This window comes from Gadus macrocephalus, chromosome 2 (assembly GCF_031168955.1).
Source record: "Gadus macrocephalus chromosome 2, ASM3116895v1".
Lineage (NCBI taxonomy): Eukaryota > Metazoa > Chordata > Actinopteri > Gadiformes > Gadidae > Gadus > Gadus macrocephalus.
In genome coordinates, this window is record NC_082383.1 from 7,411,665 (window position 1) to 7,430,654 (window position 18,990).

Below are 18,990 nucleotides of genomic sequence, written 5' to 3' on the forward strand. Positions count from 1 at the left end.
TCTGCAGGATGACAAAGGCAAAGATGACGAATTTAATCAAATCTTATTGAGGCGTTTGATGACAAGATTGCTTTCATGTTAACTCAAATCATTTTGAAAAAAAGCTATAGGTTTCTGCTACTAAGGCTACCTATTTATCACTTCATTCATATGGAGCATAATATCTATTAATTTAGAATTGTAGTTATTTCATCAGCTCAATGGCTGTGAAATTGGTAACATTCTGAAATGATTGCATGTAGTCACGTTTATGTTTGTTTGTTTGTTTGTAGGTTAGCCAGGAAGATAAATAGAGAGATATATTGATCAAACCAATGAATATATAGATAGAAAGATACACACAGCTTGGTAGAGAGATAGAATGACCGATACATAGATTGATAAATATAATCATTAACTAGTTTGATATTGCGTACAAATATCTTCAATGTGCCTTGATATTCCTTAACGGTAAAATATAGAATGTTACAAAAAAATAGCATTTAGCGTAACAAAATTCTAACCCTATTTTCAATTTGATATTTTCAATAGTTTGTAAATAGCCAATTATTCATTACACACGTTACCAATTAACCACATTTGAAATAGATGTTATGGACATGTGAGTTATAGGTTGTAATGATACAAAATAATAATAATAATAACCCTGATCCTTAATTGGTGTGAAACAAGAAGAATCCATCCATTGAAAGAACCATTATTTAAGAATTTCAATGTGCCATTAGCCAGACCTTAATGGCACCCCTCATCTAATTGTACCGAATATCTTATATTTAATTACATTCCATTAGGGATATAAAAAAATATGGTGGGTTTTAATTGACATTTCGATTTAATATTGGGAGGAATTGCTTCATGTTGCCAAGGGTTTTTATTTCAATTAAACAGTAGCTTAATGTTTATAGTGGTATTAAGGAAAATAGATTTGGTATTTCAGAGACGTAAACAGATAACATGATCAATGTTTTGTTGAGCACAAATTATGAACATCCATTACAATTCCACAGGAGAAAATAGTTTAGTTCAATATTTAAGTGTGCAGTACATAGTCCTCTGAAACATTTTATGAAACATCAGATTAAATATATACATTCAATTTCTCCTTAAATATATCTCTTGAAAAATACAGCAATGGACACTTGGAAATTCATTTACAAAGGCAGCAGGCCAAACCACAGATAATATTCAGTATTAAAAAAAGCCTTTATAGAATAGGCAAAAACAGCATTCACCCTTCCCAAAGGATAATTACATCTCCCACAATCTCAGAAGTGGAGGGATTTTGCAAGGCCAGGATGCGAGATGGTTTTAACCACAGTGAGGTAGGATACAGGGAGAACAAAACAATTCAGGTCACAGAGATAGAGCTACTAAGAGGTTCTGGCATTTAGAGAAGAAAAATACTGATTATAGAGGATATTTCAGTTGATGGGGGTGCGTAACTGTACCCTTATGCAATTACACAGCCGACAACACTGTATGCTCCACAGTCCATGCAAGGATGACGAACAAATTACAACTGGGCAACGGATGTCTACATTAAGGATTCAGGATGAGTCATCGGTCTGTTCCTCTCCTCCCCTTACACGCCAGCTTAAAAAAACACTGAGGATGAGCTATCACAGTATTTTTTCACTACTTTACAAAATATCTACTGCAGCATCTATGCAGTAAGGCTACCTCGCCCTGGGATCCATTCTGAACCCTTGTCCTTACAAGTTTGGCAAAAAGTCTGTTCATACCGCACATCTAATCAGAGTTCCCTGCGTAGCCCATGTTTACCGCACACCTTTCAGAGCTGCTACGAACCCCTTCTGGTGACCTTCAACGCAAGCCCTCAATGAACTGCTACGCGACCGCAGTCGCTCCACCGGTACGGACACGCCGCTCTTCGCGCCGCAGGCGTTGTCAGGGCTGCCTCTGCAGAGGCAGGTTCAGAGTCACAGCGGCCTCGCGTGGCTCCACCGCGGGCCTGCTGACCATCTCGCACGCGTCGGAGCGCGCCGCCGCGTTCTCCTCGTGCATCTGGGACACCTCGGTGGAGCCCGCCTCGAAGCCCGGCGCCGTGTTGGCCACGTGCATCACGTGCACCTTGTTGCGGCCCTTCTTGCTGCTCAGGATGCAGCTGAACACCTTCTTGAAGCCCTTGCGGAAGTGCTTGGACACCAGGGCGTACACGATGGGGTTGAGGCAGGAGTTGGCGTAGGCCATGCAGTGCGACAGGATCCGGATGGCGTAGGTGGTGGGGTTGAAGGGGAAGTCGCCGTACAGGTAGCACAGGATCACCACGTGGTACGGCAGCCAGCAGATGCAGAACAGCACCGTCACGATGATGATCATCTTGGTGACCTTGCGCTTGGCCCGCTTGGACTCCGACATGCCGTCCAGGGGGTCCACGGCGGTCCACAGGTACTTGATCGTCCGGGTGTAGGACAGGCTCACGATCAGCACGGGGATGACGTAGCCGAACATGAAGGTGCACGTGTCCAGGACTTTGCGGTTGTGGGCTTCCCATCCGGGGATGCACACGGTGCTGTTGTCGTAATCGATGAGGTCGTAGTAGCTGAGGTAGGGCCCGGCGAACACCAAGGACAGACCCCAGATGACCACCATTGCGACCACGGCGTTGCAGGGGGTCCGCAACTCTCTGGAGCGCAGGGGGTATCGGATGGCCAGATACCTAGGAGAGAAAGGAATTTGCTTGAGGTGTAGGCGAAGGAGAGATTCCTCCCCATTGGCGTGACAAGGCGTGCATACAAATTGATACGATTGCATCATAATGCATGAGTAGGGATGGACGTTGGTGGAATTCTTATCTGGCTCATCATGGGGAACGCAATCCATGTGCTTATAATAAATCCTGAGTGAAGGGACCAACCGCCTGTTATCAAGGTGACAATTCTCAGTTGATCTTCCATTATTCAGAGTTTTGTTATATCATTTTCAATGGAAATGGGATCTTGGATAAGATAAGGATTTCAGTGCTGCATGAACATCCATGATCTGCTCCTCTGGGGGATCCACTGCCCGGTAGACAAATTAATAATTCCCTCTGTAGGAATGTACATCCCGCCTATCCCTCAAACCAATGACGCAGGTGGAAAGCGGAAACGACAGTCCTTCATCGTATCTCATCTCCAACAGAAAACATTTGTGTTGACTCATATACTCTTGACATGCCTCGGGAAGAGGAGGATCTCATGAACAAAGAGGACAGGTCGGGTTAGATGAAAACCACTAAATATTGTAAATATTGCCAGTGTTTGTTAATGGTTTCAATTGCACAGGCCAAAGAACCGCCGATATTGATTGACCCCACCACCCCCAACAGTAATGGGGGGTGGTGGGGGGTGTTGGGGGAGAGTTCGGGGGGGGGGGGGGGGGGGGTATTTGCTTCTAATTAATCCCTCTTGACAACCGATGAGCCAATTTGTGTCTCTCAGCTGTCCTTACATTGGCAGCCTGAATTCGATTGAAAGGGCTTCCTTGCTGATAGATTGAGGAGATTTGAATACAAGCTTGGTGGCATTTCAGAGAAAGCATTATCCATCTGCTATGATCTGTGTTCATTCCTCATGTACAAATTAAATTACGGACATACTCTTCGATACGAAGAGCAGTGAGAGTAGGGCCGATTATATAAAAGTATTTGCGAAGCTTGTTTCCAATTATTTGGCTACGTACTAATTAAACCAATTATATTATTGTCTAACAAGCGCAATTCATTGCAGTACATCAAAACCAGGGGGGGGGGCGGGAATAGGGCTTGTAAGCGTATGCCACGGCCAACGGAACTCACTATCAATGTTGTCCTGTTCTGCCGTTTGGAAAATCTGCCTTTTCTGACATCACAAGTGGGCGTGTCCACCTAGATGTCAGCAAAAGTTGCTCATCTATCCAGCATACATCTAGGTGGACACGCCCACTTGTGATGTCAGAAGAGGCCGATTTTCAAAACGGCCCTGTACTGGCTAATCACACTCACACCTGGTGGTATAATATATCACCTTTAAGACAAATCCTTAACTTTAACTCTCTAGTTGCTCTCTATTGAACTATTGAACTATGAAAATCCAATAGCGCAATAACATGTGACCTCCCATACCTGTCCACGGACACGGCCGCTAGTGTGAAGCTGCTGGCGTACATGGTGAGGTTGATGAAGAAGTGCACCACCTTGCACATGAACGAGCCGAACACCCATCCTTCCAGGGAGTAGATGGTGGCTTGGAAAGGCACGCAGAAGATGATGAAGAAGAAATCGGCCACGCTGAGGTTGAGTATGAACAGGTTGGTGGTGTTGTAGCCGACCTGCCCGCTGCGTAGCAGGACGGCCAGCACCAGGCTGTTGCCGACGGTGCCCAGCAGGAAGATGAGCGAGAAGACCACGGAGACGACGACGCTGGTCGGGTTCAGCTGGTAGCTGTCGGACACGTTGGAGGACGGCCCTCCGAGTTTGCTGAAGTCCTCCAAATCAGACATGTTTAGATGCAAATCTGAAATAGAAAATATGTACTAAAGAGTTTGGTGTGGATGTAAATTTAAAGGTGAAATGTTGTACCACCAGAGGTGCGTTCAGAATCGCAAACATAGGCGAACGTTCGCGAACGATTTTAAACATTTTCCGTTAAACGAACATAAGCAAGCAAACGTTTACGAACATAGGCAAACTGTCTGAAGAGGTAGTTCTCCACAAACAGAGATGGATCGCGGTGCCCTCTTCGGCTACGTGACATTCGTTGCCATGGCATTAAACTAAACTATATTGAAATCATTTACTCCTTTCCTACACAGAAAGCAATAGATAAAACGTTTCATATAGCCTATCTACACCCTTACTTCAACTGTTGTCTTTTGCATCCTAAAATGCGATTTGAACGTTATATCGCAGTAAGTGGGTACAACTTCGGTGACGTAGCCCTCTATTCTTGAATTTTCCGTAGGCCTACTGGTTGTCTGCAGTAGGCTTTCAACGAGGTCGACCACTTGCAAACCCTCTTCTGTAAACTCTTCCATTAACATGGAGGCTGCCGCTAATACCATGGCCTTCGTATCCATTTTTTTCGTCGACAGTTTGTTTAGAACGGTGTTCAAAAATCTTTCAAAATTAATTGTTTAATGTCAACGCGTTCGTTGCGAACGTTCGCCTATGTTCGCTGAACTTGAACGCACCTCAGGTGTGTCATACATCTATGGACACGCCCACTTGTGATGTCAACAGAGACGGCTTGTAACGGCTAATCATACTCACACCAGGTGCAAAAATAGGTAACCTTTAAATATAACCAGTTCCCCTGAGCTAAGGGTTGCCTGTAATATGCACATAATAATGACATGGGTTGAATGAATGAAGTTTTCGAACAATGCTATTTGAACTTTTATATATTGTTCGTCGTGTGTATACTGTATTTAGACCAATAAATCAGGACTGTTACTTCTATGGATTTTCAAAAGAAACATGATTTATTTTGTGTGGAAGCTTCCAGTGTTTGACTCTGGTTGCATTTCGCCTGCAGAAAATATGCTGTTTATCCCCCAAGAGGAGTGGTGTGAAATCGGCTCCCAGATTGGAGGGCTGCCTGGGGCTCTCGACGCAAGACTGAGGAGTCTCATGGAACCGAAATGGGCCCTACATAATCCAGTGCCTTCAAAAACCTTAGTGGGCCCACATTGTAATGCGTAACTGACGAAGGAAGGAAGGGTCTGCAGCTGTTGAATAATTTAGTTCTCTATAAACAAACCTTTAGAATGCTCTCATGATAATTAAGTATCAATAACTGAATACATCGCTAATAGGAATGGGCCTACATGTTAATCATCGTTTACAGTTCAATATCTCCCTTAAGGAATGTATTAAAATCAATTTCATACATTTTTAAGCAACTGGGGTGAACCGTGTTAAAAATGTATAATTCTGCAAGGCTATGTCAATATGTGGGCCAAGCCAATATTTGTCATAGTTGATGGATGGGGTGAACCAAAGTGTTCACCCCATCCTTTCCTTTCTCTCAGCAGGTAAAACAGTGGTTTGAAGAAAATATTTCAAGTCACTAAACCTGAAAAGCACCTTATAGTTAGTTTTCACTATTCCCTAAGAACGCTTACGTCACCACATTTATTTGTGGGATCCCCAAGGAACCCAAAAACCTCTACTGTGTTTTTTTTTTTAGAAACAGAAAATAACAATCCAAACCAACCATGTAGAATAAAATCTATTCACTGCGCACGACGATGAATACGATAACAGTAAATATTCACTACGCTCCCAGATGAAAACATAAACATGGAGCGCCCCTTGCAGATTAAAAACGAGTCATGATGTCAGCCAGCGGGTGCAGCTTTTGGGACATTTACAAAGGGAGCGTCTCTGTGATGTAAGCCCTATTGCCAGAACTCTACTCACACCTCTCCCTGCCATAGCTCACTCCGCTGAGTTGCATAATCCAGACTTCTATTCATTACCCAAGGTGTCGTGGTGTGGGGGGGAATGCCCGGAATGCACAACATTCCTCCTGTCAGAGGATGTGCAACACATCTAAGGGGTTTTCTGGCTGTGTAGTCCGCTAAGGTGGACGAGGCGGTTCCCCCCGGAAGGATGTTTGGGATTCAGCAACAGCCAGTTTTACAGCTGTGGCTGTCAAACCTATTGATGAACACATACTGGGAGAGGAGGATGCGATGAAGATGTAGTTACAGTAAACAGGGGAACTCTGGGAATGATGGCCCGCCTATGGCATTCTGACAGTTAGGCTGTTAGTCATGATGCAGAAGCTCTCACTGAATGACAATAGGCAGAAACTTTGCTTATCAATGCAGCCATCTGCAACATGCTCCCTGATTTGTGTAGAAGTAGATCCCAGACCAGGGCTTTCGGAAAATGGCAACATAAACATTGCTTAGAATCTTCAAAGGGACTTTGCTCATGCACGGGGATGACATGCAGATTGTGTTGAAATGTGGAACGTACCTGGACTAGTTGGAAGCAGTGCTTTGGGATTCCTCTTCAAACTAGCAGCGGTGTTCCCCAGCTATCATAACACATCTGAATCTATATTTCTCCTTTGTACATCGATATCTGCCTGGGATGTTAGCATCTCTCTCTCAATGGCTCTCTCTAAATCTGCCTGTTTCCCTTGCTCGCTCTCTACCTCTCAAAGCAAGCCCCTCGCTCTATGTCTCTCTCTTCCTTGCTCTCTCTCTCTCCCTCTCTCTCTTTCCCGGGTTCTTTTTCTCCCTCTCTCTGTCTCTCGCTCCCTCCCTAGCTCACTCGCTCCCTTTTTTCTCTCTCTCTCCCCTGCACTCTCTCTTTCTCCATTGCTCTCCCTCTCTCTGTGTGTGTCTCTCTCTCTCCCTCCCACCCGTATATCCTTATCAGGACTCCTCCCCCAGCATATTCACTTATATGTTCACACTTGACTGCAGAAAAGGAATGCAAGGCAGAGGCATGTGGTGGTACCCCTCTCTTCTCCGTAGACAAATAACATGTTGGGCCAGATTCATCTCCAACAGGATGGAAAGAGTCAGCCACTGGGACATAGTCAACATTTGTTATAGTGTGTAGCAGTCTGTGTGTGTGTGTGTGTGTGTGTGTGTGTGTGTGTGTGTGTGTGTGTGTGTGTGTGTGTGTGTGTGTGTGTGTGTGTGTGTGTGTGTGTGTGTGTGTGCGTGCGTGCGTGCGTGCGTGTTTGTGTGTGTGTTTGTGTCGATTTGCGCCAAATTACAAGCCAACTAACAACCACGTCCTTATTCCACAGTGGCACAACTCTATTAAATAGAGGCAATATTGTTTCAGAGTGTGTGTGTGTGTTTGTGTGCGTTTGTGAATGTCTGTGTGTTTTTGTTTGTATCTATGCAGGTTTTTATTTGGAAAAAAACAGTACTTCTAGATTAGGTTTGCAAATTGAAGTAGGGCATGGGAAATGAGCCCCCGTTCCCCCTGTGCGCTACTGCAATCAAACTGCAAAGAGCAGGCATAAGCAAGCATTAGAGTCCATTAGAGACTGTAAAGATAACAGAGAATTAGGTTTTTGCTTTTAAGTTGTTATTGAATTCCCTTCTTCCGTTGCAGGAACAGAAGAACATTTATTTTCTTCAGACGGACCGATTGGTTCACCATGTGAGACGTTTTCATTAGAGGACCAGTGGGTCTCCTCGGATGGCTCAGACAAGGAGGCAAGCAATCGCAATATCTAGTAGGGCGCAGGACACTCCGTTAAACATGTTACATTACCGATGGCTTTTGCTCAGGGCCAGGTTCACTGCTCCACTGACTTGCTCGTTGCAGTTACGACATTCTCATGCCTTATGCCACACCATGGGTGTGGCTCCAAGCACTGTATACATTATATATATATTATATTCTGCCAGGAGCGAGGGTTATAGGGCAAGAATTCAATATTTAAGTGTTTAATAAAACGTGTGGATGACGGATTTCATTCATTTAACACCGGGGGTTGCTATCATCAGTGCACCCTCGACGTGACAACAAACAAAGTCCGGGCCAGCCCCAGGCATCAATCAAACGGTCCCAGGTTCTGCCGCTGACATCATCCACGTGGCTCTCATTAGCAGCTGCATGGCGGGAAGGAGAAGGTGAGCGCCCTCACCAACAGGCAAAACCAGGCGGAAATAATACAGCTCAGGCTGCCCGAGGCTGTTTTACCTCCAGGAGATGAATGGGGAATGACATTTGGACATGCCAACACATCAAAGACCACATGACCCCAGATGTCACCTCATGCTATATATGTATATTATATATCTATAGATATACAAGAGCCGCCGCCGCTGCCGCAAGACACGCCCGCCGCCGCAAGAGAGGCCGCCGCCGCAAGAGACGCCGCTGCCGCAAGAGATGCGGCCGCTGCCGCAAGAGACGCCGCCGCTGCTGCCGCAAGAGACGCCGCCGCCGCTGGGGTCATGCGGTTTCTGATGTGTTTGCATGACCAATTGTCATATACATACAAACACGGCTATATACTGTATATATATATATATTTATATATATATATATTTATATATATATGTATACAGTATATAGCAGTGTTTGTATGTTCTGGAATGTGTGAGGTTTGTTTTGTTCACTGCAAGCATTCTCTCACGGTCGCCTTCCTAGCAATCAATATCCTCGCCTCCTCCGCTTCCTCTGCTATTGAGTCCCCACTTAGAAGGATGTGTGTGTGTGTGTGTGCGTGCGTGCGTGCGTGCGTGCGTGCGTGCGTGCGTGCGTGCGTGCGTGCGTGCGTGCGTGCGTGCGTGCGTGCGTGCGTGCGTGCGTGCGTTATGTGATATACTTGTTAACTTTGAAATACTCAGCTTATAACTGAGCTTTTTACTTGATTCTCATCTTCTGCTTGATTGATTTTCATCTCTTGGTCAAGTTAGAGAGACATTAAATGGGCATGATGCTATAATGGCTGGTCATTTGAATGCTCGCTACCCACAAAGTATATTCAAAGTGACGATTCAAAGGCATTTTCCAGCACACAAGTCTGGATCGGACATTGATTCATTCCTTTACTTTGGTTTGAGAGAATGAACGTCTGATATACCTCTGCTTGTGAGTTTCCAGGAGTGTTTCTATAGCAACTATGGATGGATCGCTTTCAAAGCATGTTGAAGCATAGCTTGGCTTCAGTCAAGAAGCCCAAGGAGTTGTACGGCATTCTGCACAATAAAAGAGAATTCATAGACGTCAGACACCTAATCAAAAAGGTGCTTTCAGGAGATCCAAGATTTAAAAATGTTTTCCTCAACTTCAATTATGCAAAGACTCCATCTAAAATTCAGCAGTACGGTACATTCTGTACAAGTAACACCATTGTGCCCTTAAACACTAGCATAGTGCTTGCGACTACACTTTAAATACCCTGTAGTACCCAACAGCTAAAATAATATGCTAAACACTTTACGTTATGTTTACAACATTACACATTCATACTTTAAATAGTATTTGATAAACGTAAGGATGGATGGAACAATGGTTGATTGGAACAATGGTTGAATGGAACAATGGTTAAATGATCTGCGTCTTGGTTGAGTTTTGCAAAGCATTTGAATGTGTATCCTTTTTTTCCAAACCGAATCGATAGAAGAACTGAAGGAGCGGTGTCGATATGGGCTCTTTGATTAGTGAACAAGCAATTAAACAAAGTCCTACATGATGGTGTGACACAAATACCAATGGTATCATTAGTCTCTTTGTTCAATGTCTGCGCAGAGATTGCATATTCTTTAGCTCAATTAGCTTGAAGAGGCCAGCTTTGTCACAATAAATCTTCAGGAAGAGAGGAAAAAAACACACAATATTAATAAAATCCATGCGAACATAAAAACATCTGTTCCATGGTATTTTTTTGTTACACTCTTTCTGTGCATGAATTGCAACAAAGCAGGCCTATATATTTGTAGATATAGGTAGCCTATATGCATATGTATAAATAAGATAATATTGGTATTTGTGTCACACTGCTAATTAGAACTTTAGGTAATTGTTTTTCCACTAATCAATCGGCCACACCCACCCATTCGTGCAGTTCCTCTGTCGATTCAGTTAAAAAAAAAGGTTGCCAGATTAAAAGGCTTCACTAAACTCAACTAAAACAAAGCTAATTTAATTATTTGTTCATACAGCATTTCTCATAACGTTTGGAAGAAGTAAGTAGCCTAAATCTATTTCTAAATGGATAATATTTGCTATTAATAAGTTATGAAATCGTGGGCAAATGAGGTACCGCAATGCCTTGTCGCAGGAGCCTGGGGATATAACAGTCTGTCCTCATCATGGTGTAACCACCACCATTACTTACCTTCATCACCACCACCACCACCTACCTTCATTACCGACGCCTCGTGCCCACTGCACCGTCATTCAAAGGACGTCGGAAGGCGTGGCTGACGGATGGGGGAGCTTTCCACGGTCGTCAGAGCCCGAGTAGTGTCACAGTGCTCACATTTGCATACGCGATCTGATTGGATGACGGATCTGTCGCTGCCGAAAAAGTTGAACATTTTTCAACGGCGCCCTACGCTCTAACGGAGCGCACGGATCCACAATGCATTGCGCGTCAGTACCCATTCAAAGTCAATGGGGATCAGTCAACGGATGGTGCAGTGGGCACGAGGCGTCACAGCCACGACCTACCTTCTTCATCACCACCACCACCACCACCACCTACCTTCACCACCACCACCACCTTCATCACCACCACCACCACCACCACCACCACCACCACCACCACCACCACCTACCTTCACCACCACCACCTACCACCACCACCACCACCACCACCACCACCACCTACCACCTACCACCACCACCACCACCACCTACCTTCATCACCACCACCACCACCACCTTCATCACCACCTACCTTCATCACCACCACCACCACCACCACCACCACCACCACCACCTACCACCACCACCACCACCACCACCACCACCACCACCACCACCACCACCACCACCACCTACCTTCACCACCACCACCTACCACCACCACCTACCTTCATCACCACCACCACCACCACCTACCTTCATCACCACCACCACCACCACCACCACCTATCTTCATCACCACCACCACCATCTATCTTCATCACCACCACCACCAGCACCTATCTTCATCACCACCACCTACCTTACCAAACCTCTCCCTGCCAACACATTCCAGCTGGTAAAAGTTTTGATTTCTGAATGAAGTGTTGTTGTGCACCTGTTTATCTCCCTCATGTAGAATGTGTAATTTGTCGGAGGCTGGCATGGAGGCTGAACACAACTGCTCAGCTCGACGGGTGTGTGTCGTAAACAATAGGCTCGGTGCAGTTCCATTACGAAACAAATCTCAGTTCAATAGTACTACACTTGGCTTGGCCTATTTGTTTGGCTGCTACAGAGGGAGTATTCTGTGGCTGCTCAACTTTGTTTCTCGGGCCACCGTTTGTACCACTATCATCCTCCGGTTGTCATGGAAACTAAGAACTGTGTCCCCCCCCCCCCAGAGTCTTTTGTTAAGAGATGCTAATGTGAATTCATGCCGAATGAGTCAAGGGGAACCTTCCTGCTGGCTCTGTTGTTGCCTCGGGGATGAATCACGGCTGGGATGAGTTCCGGAATGCATCATCCTCTGCGTCAATAGCAACTGCCTTCGTGAGATCACCTTGACAGACCAATGATGTTCAACACCAGTAGTAGTCGCAGCCCCTTAAGGACGTTACAACACCATCAAACTTCTCCTTAGCATTGTGTAAGTGTTGAAGGCCTCGTCAGTGTGACGTTGGCATTGTTTCAGCTGTTCCCAACGAATGCGGAAAGGCACTCAACTTTGTTGGTATAGCGCATTTCATACAAAAGTAATGTGATTCAATACGCTTTAAGTAGCAAATGTGAACATATGTGAGTGTGTATTTATGTCTTACCTTAATAAGCCATGTACCTTTGTTTCAATCCTTGTTTTTTTCCCCTTAATTTGTGTGATGGTCCATATTTTGGGGTAATTCATTTTTATGTTTAAAATAAAAAAGGCTCAATTGTTCCCCGTCAGACACCTAAGACAGATGTGCGTTTGCATCTTTAGCCTGTACATTGTGTTCACCTGACAGATCAGAGATCATAGCATGATTTGATTCATATTGGTCAATCACAGATGACCGACCCCCCCCCCTTAATAAGTTATCATTCATAGTCATTCTCATCATAAGACATCTTAAATACCACAATGGCCAACTATCAGGCCTTATGTTTCCTTAATTATGAATGACATTGTTTGTGGACATTTGACCTTTGGAATGATATAGGTGGGAAAGAAGGACATAACTCTGGGATGGTTTCCGCAATGGATTGTATTCTACAGTGTTGATGATAAGTCATTAGTCAGCACAAAGACCTGCGTCATTTTATTCATCATACTTGGGGGGGGGGGGGGGGGGGGGGAATGTCCCCATGGTTGTGTTTTCTAGTCCCTGTGACAGTAGATATCGATAAGCATCTGAGCAGGAATGGCTGATCCTCTGTTCTGTGTAAAAGCGTCCATTTGATTAAAATAGCATAGTATCTGTCGTAGCGCAATGAAATCACTGTATCTACAATCAAAAGACCACGAACAACCCCAAGCGTAATGATGAAGTGGGCACAGCCACGTTATTATCCTACACTCGACCGCTCTTCGGAAACACACTACAATACCATGACAATGCTGATGTTAATGTGGCCCCCTGTCGGCATCAAAGCATATGACCTTGTTCGGCTCAAAGGACGTGGAATCGAGCCTTTGTTTTGAAAGTTACCAAGCATGGCTCTTCATTTGTTTAACATCAACACCGTGCGATCACCATGGAGAAACTATTGATGTTAGATAGAGCATGTGGCTGCTTCCGTCAGCCAGGGAAATGTCAAGGCACTGCAGCACCATGGTTACAACAGCAACAACATCAACAACAAAAATAGCAATAATAATATGAACACTCCTATTGTCCACAATACTGTTAATTTGAACTATGTACTAGTATAACATGTTTCTTTTGCTGTGGTATTAGAAAAGTATTAGATGTATTGATATTGTAATAATATTGAGTTGTTTTAAGTAAGGTTGACTCAAAGTAGCATACTTAAGTATTTCTACCCCTGACACATTTTAGGCTACTTTTCTGTGCAGATCCCATATCATACACAGGGGAAAAGTGTAGGTTTACAGGAGTGGCTGCTATTAAAGTCATGAAACCAAAAAATTGACATCACCCGAATGACATACATATATACTCTATTTGCCTGTTGTTCTAAACATTTCCTTAATAATCAGAACGAGCAGAATACATTTCCTTAATAATCAGAACGAGCAGAATTATAAAATAGACGCTAAGCACAACTGGGATTAATCTTGAATTGAGAAAGATTATTGTAGCTATATTTAAGTGAAGAATAAACACTTTTTTAACATTCAAATGTATTCTGCTACCCTTCCTCCTTACTCTCTATACAACAATAAGAGATTCTAACAATAAGAGGTTCTAACAATATATTGGTTTTGGCTACTACGTTTGCACTCCTACGTTTTCACCCACAAAGGCGAACTTCTTTCAAATCAAGGTCGAACAGACCGGTTCCATCACAGACAGCGCCGCGTTTTCAAGGCACGATGCACAATGCAGGGGGCGTGTATGCGGTACCTTTGTCAAGACACGCGTCACACACGAGCCTGTGTGAACATTCGTCCTCGGCCTTGATAGAACTCGAGCTCAAAGAATATATTTGTCACCAGCCGGGTCTCAGGTGGACAAGCAGCAGTTGCATTAAAAGCCCGCCACCTGATCATGCGGGATTGCGATTAGATCACGATCAAATCAGCGGACGTAGGGTGTGAGATATGCCACGAGCACGCACGGGCGCGCGCACAGACACACCAACAAATAGGACAAATAGACAGAAGCTTAGTTAAATGGAGAGATCATAACAAATGGATAAACAGAAAGAGCAAATAGAGATATGAAAACAAAGTTAAAATTGATGTTAGGAGAGTTCATGGATTTCAAAATAACTGGGATTGTATATTTTTATATAAAAGCCTTGACTTGCTAATTACCAATGTCACCAATGTATTAACCACACACTTTTCTTTCACGGATTTAGTTGCTAATATTTGTGGAATAATTAAAGCAGAGCGAAGGGAAAAGCCCACATTTTGCCCGATTATGACTGAGCAGCCTAGGTGTTATACGGTAGACCTATTTTTTGTCATAAATACGACATTGCGATGAGGTAGGCCTACTTTACTCAATGTTTTACTGCCCTCTAGTGTATAAAACGGGTATGTGCTCCAACACAAGCGATTTGTCAGCGGTGGTATTTTTTCCTCTGTAGACTCTTTTGTGACTCTTATCCACAGCTTCCTTGCACTTGTTTTTGATGTAATTTCATTATAAATATAAATAACGTAAATATAATATCATGGATGGTCACACAAGGTCTGATATACTGTCTCCCTTTCTCAGTGTGGCTATTTAGTAAGAATAGTAAGAAAGTAAGAAGAAGGATGGATTAAAATACCCAAAGATGATTAGATAGCAAGCCAAACGTGACTCTCTTTAAAATAATTTATTCTTCATTTATGTGGATATTTTGTTACATGATTAGCATATAAAATATGTACAGAGCAACTCATTGGTAAAAATGACATATCCTGATGGTGCAGTATGTGCTTACATTGGAAGGCGGTAATATCGGCAATTTTCAAGAATTTCTGTCATCAGTTAAGAATAGCAATAACGCTCTTCTGCTGAATCTCTGTGTCCCATTTTGTCATGTGTAGGACAAGGGTGATAGCAGGAATCCAGCTTTATGATAGACTGCAGGTCGAGTTTTTGGTTTCTCTCACCTGCAAGGGAAAGAGAGAAGGGGAAAAGAATCAGTTGGTTGAAACACAGAATAGTTTTTTAAAGGGCTATTGCATGCATTTTCAAAATGGCTTTTAATGGCTCATCGACATCTCATCTGGCGGTACAATAGGAGCCCTTGCAAAAGGACCAAGTATTCCATTTAAAGTCCATGACAAACATTCCTAAAAAAAGGTGATGAACAATCCCATTTTGCACATATTTTCCCTTTTTAAAATGTGAAACGCTTTCAAAATCAATATCGTCATGAAAAGAGTGACGCTTGGAAAAGGCTTCGGTACCTAGGCGGGCTCCTGTTAGCATGCTAGCGGCGGCTAAGCTTTCGGGGTACCTGCTGTCTCTGCTGCTGGCGCCGGAATTCTTCTTGGCTGGCGGCCAGAGCCTGAGCCAGGGCCTGATCCTCCTGCTCCTGGGGGCTGCACAATAACCACCTTCGTCATCATCATCATCCTCCCTCATTTTCTAGGATACCCAATGTTTCAGTAAAATAAAACCCAAGGAGCACAGATTCCGACGCACCTATTTAACAAACCACAAATTGAAAAACAAGGACAAAGAAGAATATGAAACAAGTGTACGGTATGGCCTTGAATAATTTGTTATGCATTTCAGAAACGTCTATTTCTGTCATTAAACAATACAAGTGTTAAACAATAACATTGCCACATAAAAGATGTCCCTCATCAGAGTTAAATTGTTCTGTTCAATCAGACTCCTTTTGCAACAGGAGTTCCATCGTGACACTCTAAGAACGACCTGGGTGTAGTTTCAACCATACATCTAATCCCTTTCTAATGCTTGCCCGGGTGTTGAGAAGGACACCGGAGGGTACCATGTGACTGAGTGAGTGAGGGGTTTAGTGACGACGACAGAAACAGGACAGGATTATGTTACAGTAATGACAAGGGATGGGGAGGGGTTCGCTTACCTGAGGCTAGGTGCTGGTCTCGACTCGGCCAGGGACATCTCCAGTGCCCTCTGTAAGGCCTGTTCCTCCGTCTGGTGGAAGAGGAAACAGAAGAAGAAGAAGAAGGGGAGGAGGAAGAGTCAGGAAATGCTAGGCTGTGTTTCCATAACAATAAGAGTAAGCAAAGGCTTAGCTTGGCTTCCATAACAATAACATGCTGATTAAAACACGTCTGACCTAAAGGCAGTGTAAGTGAGTCAGGGAGAGCTTACCAGGCCCGCCTGGAAGGAAGCCGAGGCTGGAATTACATTCTGTGCTGAAGGGGCGGACACTGACGTGGGAATTCGTCGGGATGCACTGCTAGGGGAAACAAAACGAAAAAAATTAAAAACCAAAACAAGAAAATGAAAAGTGTTAACCTTTTATTGTTCCGATATATTTAACATTTCAGATCAGATCTAAGAGTAGAGAAAATAGGGACTTTTTGGTGGTGTTTAAACACAATCTTCGACGTGTCAAAAATGATAATATGTTTTTCAATAGCCCCCTATTTGAATGACTTTACTGAAGTTCAGTTTAAGAAATTCTCACGAAAAGTTTTCCATCAGAATAGGGACTTTTGCGAATGCCTGCATGGTCAATACATCCAGAATCCAAATCAAGGCTGTGACAGATTGAAGCAGAAATATACCCGACAAGCTGAGCAGGGTGAAACCTAACAACAATCACTATTCATATTGGCAACAGGGTCATCTGGGATCCAGCAGTCCTACTATGTTATAGCAGAACCTCCAGGCCATCAAGGTTCTGCTATAACATGGTAGGACTGCTGGATCCCAGATGACCCTGGGCCCTCTGGGCCCTCTCCCCTTAGACTCTAGAGGGAGAGGGCCCATACCATGTTGAAGAGGAACCTCTGCTATGATATGCATTTCTACATTTGGCATCCTCCAAGTAGCCTCTTACCATGGCATATCAAAAATCCGCCTACGTTTGATCCTGTTTGACGTCGGTCCATAGAAAAGGAGAATGAGCCATTCAGCCCTGTATCCTCCAACTGCTTCACGCAATTTACACTTAAAATACCCGGCGACAGCTGAGCCACGCAAAACACTTGATTGCAAAGCTTCCGTTTTCAATATGTAGCATGAATTAGCATGGAACTAAATAATTACCTACCCACTGTTGTGGCTCCGGGCGGAGGCTGTGCTGGCACTGTACGAGGCAGGCCTGGAGAGACCCTGACTGGAGGAGCTGGAGCCGGAGGCAGAGTGGGAGGGGACCCCTTGGGCCCTCGATAAAGCAGCATTCCTGTAGCGGCAGAGATTAGAGTCTGATTCATTTTGCCGTCAGTTTGAGGAAGAACCTTAGGTAAAAATACACACTCAGAAGGAGAGAGAGATCCTTAAATCATTCTGATTTGTTACAAGTTTCAAAGCACGCAACGATATTACAATGTTGGCCTGGCGAATTAGGGTCAGCTTTACAAACTTCCCAGTGCTAAGCTATGAGGGCATTGATGTTGAGCCATACCCAGATTTGGAGGACGGCTTGCCGTCTGTTTTACAGTCATGGTCTAGCGGGTGCCGGTGTTTAAGACAGTAGTTGAGGTGGCACTGGTCGCACGTCACACGGATCATCTCCTTCTGCTTACAGCCCCCGCGTGAACACTTATTTGTGAAGATCTACAAAAGAGGAGAAAGAAAAAGGTATGATTCCCACCTTCGTTTGCATAGTGCTTCAGAATGTTGTTAAACCGAATGTTGTAAATTAAGATACCATTTTTACATTGATGAAACCGTGCACACAAACCTTTCTTTTTCGCTGAGCAGGATCCGACTTGCAGTCCCGATCGATGTGTTCTCCGACTCTGATGTCGGGCATTTCTCCTCGTTTGATGGGAATGGGAATGTTGCACAAGGGACACACAGGGACCTGGATATCCTGTACAACATAATTAAGAAAATGTAATCACACTGGAGGTTGTAAATCTCAGCTGTAGAATAATGGGACAAATGGGAGTGATTACTATATTGAACAAACTTTTAATCATAGATTTATTATGTATAAGAACAATGTAGCCACATTCAAAAATTTTGGACCGTTTTATATGTTGAGAAATACACACATACATATAAATAAATATATAAATAAATATTAAATACCTTCATGTAAGCCGACGTGCATTTGTGGTTTGCATAAGTTATGTGGTCTTTACAGAAAATGTCCTCACAGGCGTCACATTTCATCGGAAGAAAATCTATATGGGAAACATTTTTTTTTATTATGCTGTCAAAATTCAGGTCACAAACAGACACAGACATAGACACGAAAACGTACCTAAGCGCTTGCAGGTATTTTCTGTACAGTGCTCGCCCAGATGAGGAAGCTCCATGGTATAGATACGTTGATGTGGCCAAATTAGACAAAATCGATGTACCCTTGGAAGATCTAGAAGACAATATGGCAAACATTATATCGTAACAAATCACATCAATATACAATAGCCCATTTATCAACTAATGTAAGTGCGGATGACTTAGCCAGAAAATGCAAAGTAATAGCTCAGCAAAACGAACGCCAAACTAATCAGGACTCACTGCTTAAAAAAGTGGCACCCTTGAAACAATGACAAAGCAACAACTGAGCAAAAGCCCGATTTTGCTTAGTCATACAACAATAAGCTTAATGAC

At 43.8% G+C, this 18,990-nt stretch overlaps 2 protein-coding genes across 6 annotated transcripts in view; both read right to left on the minus strand.

Moving 5' to 3' along the window:
- Positions 1 to 1,128: 1,128 nt before the first annotated feature.
- On the minus strand, positions 1,129 to 8,738 carry galr2b (galanin receptor 2b). Its single transcript, XM_060038402.1, has 3 exons — positions 6,968 to 8,738; positions 4,106 to 4,496; positions 1,129 to 2,680 (listed from the first exon to the last, which is right to left on the minus strand). Exons 2-3 carry the CDS (start codon positions 4,480 to 4,482, stop codon positions 1,909 to 1,911), a joined length of 1,149 nt encoding a protein of 382 aa, XP_059894385.1. The 5' UTR covers positions 4,483 to 4,496; positions 6,968 to 8,738; the 3' UTR covers positions 1,129 to 1,908.
- Positions 8,739 to 15,076: 6,338 nt separating this feature from the next.
- zfand2a (zinc finger, AN1-type domain 2A) overlaps positions 15,077 to 18,990 on the minus strand; it is a 4,825-nt gene continuing 911 nt past the window's right edge. Inside the window, exons 2-10 of one of the 5 annotated variants that reach the window (XR_009523148.1) lie at positions 18,638 to 18,748; positions 18,463 to 18,557; positions 18,110 to 18,241; positions 17,831 to 17,982; positions 17,477 to 17,608; positions 16,570 to 16,657; positions 16,319 to 16,389; positions 15,722 to 15,909; positions 15,077 to 15,371 (exon numbers count right to left, since the gene is read on the minus strand). Coding sequence is in view for 4 of the 5 variants with exons in the window: in XM_060038411.1 (XP_059894394.1) it covers positions 15,333 to 15,371; positions 15,722 to 15,806; positions 16,319 to 16,389; positions 16,570 to 16,657; positions 17,477 to 17,608; positions 17,831 to 17,982; positions 18,110 to 18,241; positions 18,463 to 18,557; positions 18,638 to 18,692 (849 nt within the window). In the remaining variant the exon portion in view is untranslated. The other 4 variants (XM_060038419.1, XM_060038411.1, XM_060038427.1 and 1 more) reach the window with 4 other exon arrangements.

Bases quoted from the DNA above. Each gene is read 5' to 3' on its own strand.
- galr2b (XM_060038402.1), bottom strand. From the start codon at position 4,482: ATGTCTGATTTGGAGGACTTCAGCAAACTCGGAGGGCCGTCCTCCAAC. The intron at 2,681-4,105 runs GTATGGGAGGTC...TTTCTCTCCTAG, and splicing joins GCGGCCGTGTCCGTGGACAG to GTATCTGGCCATCCGATACC.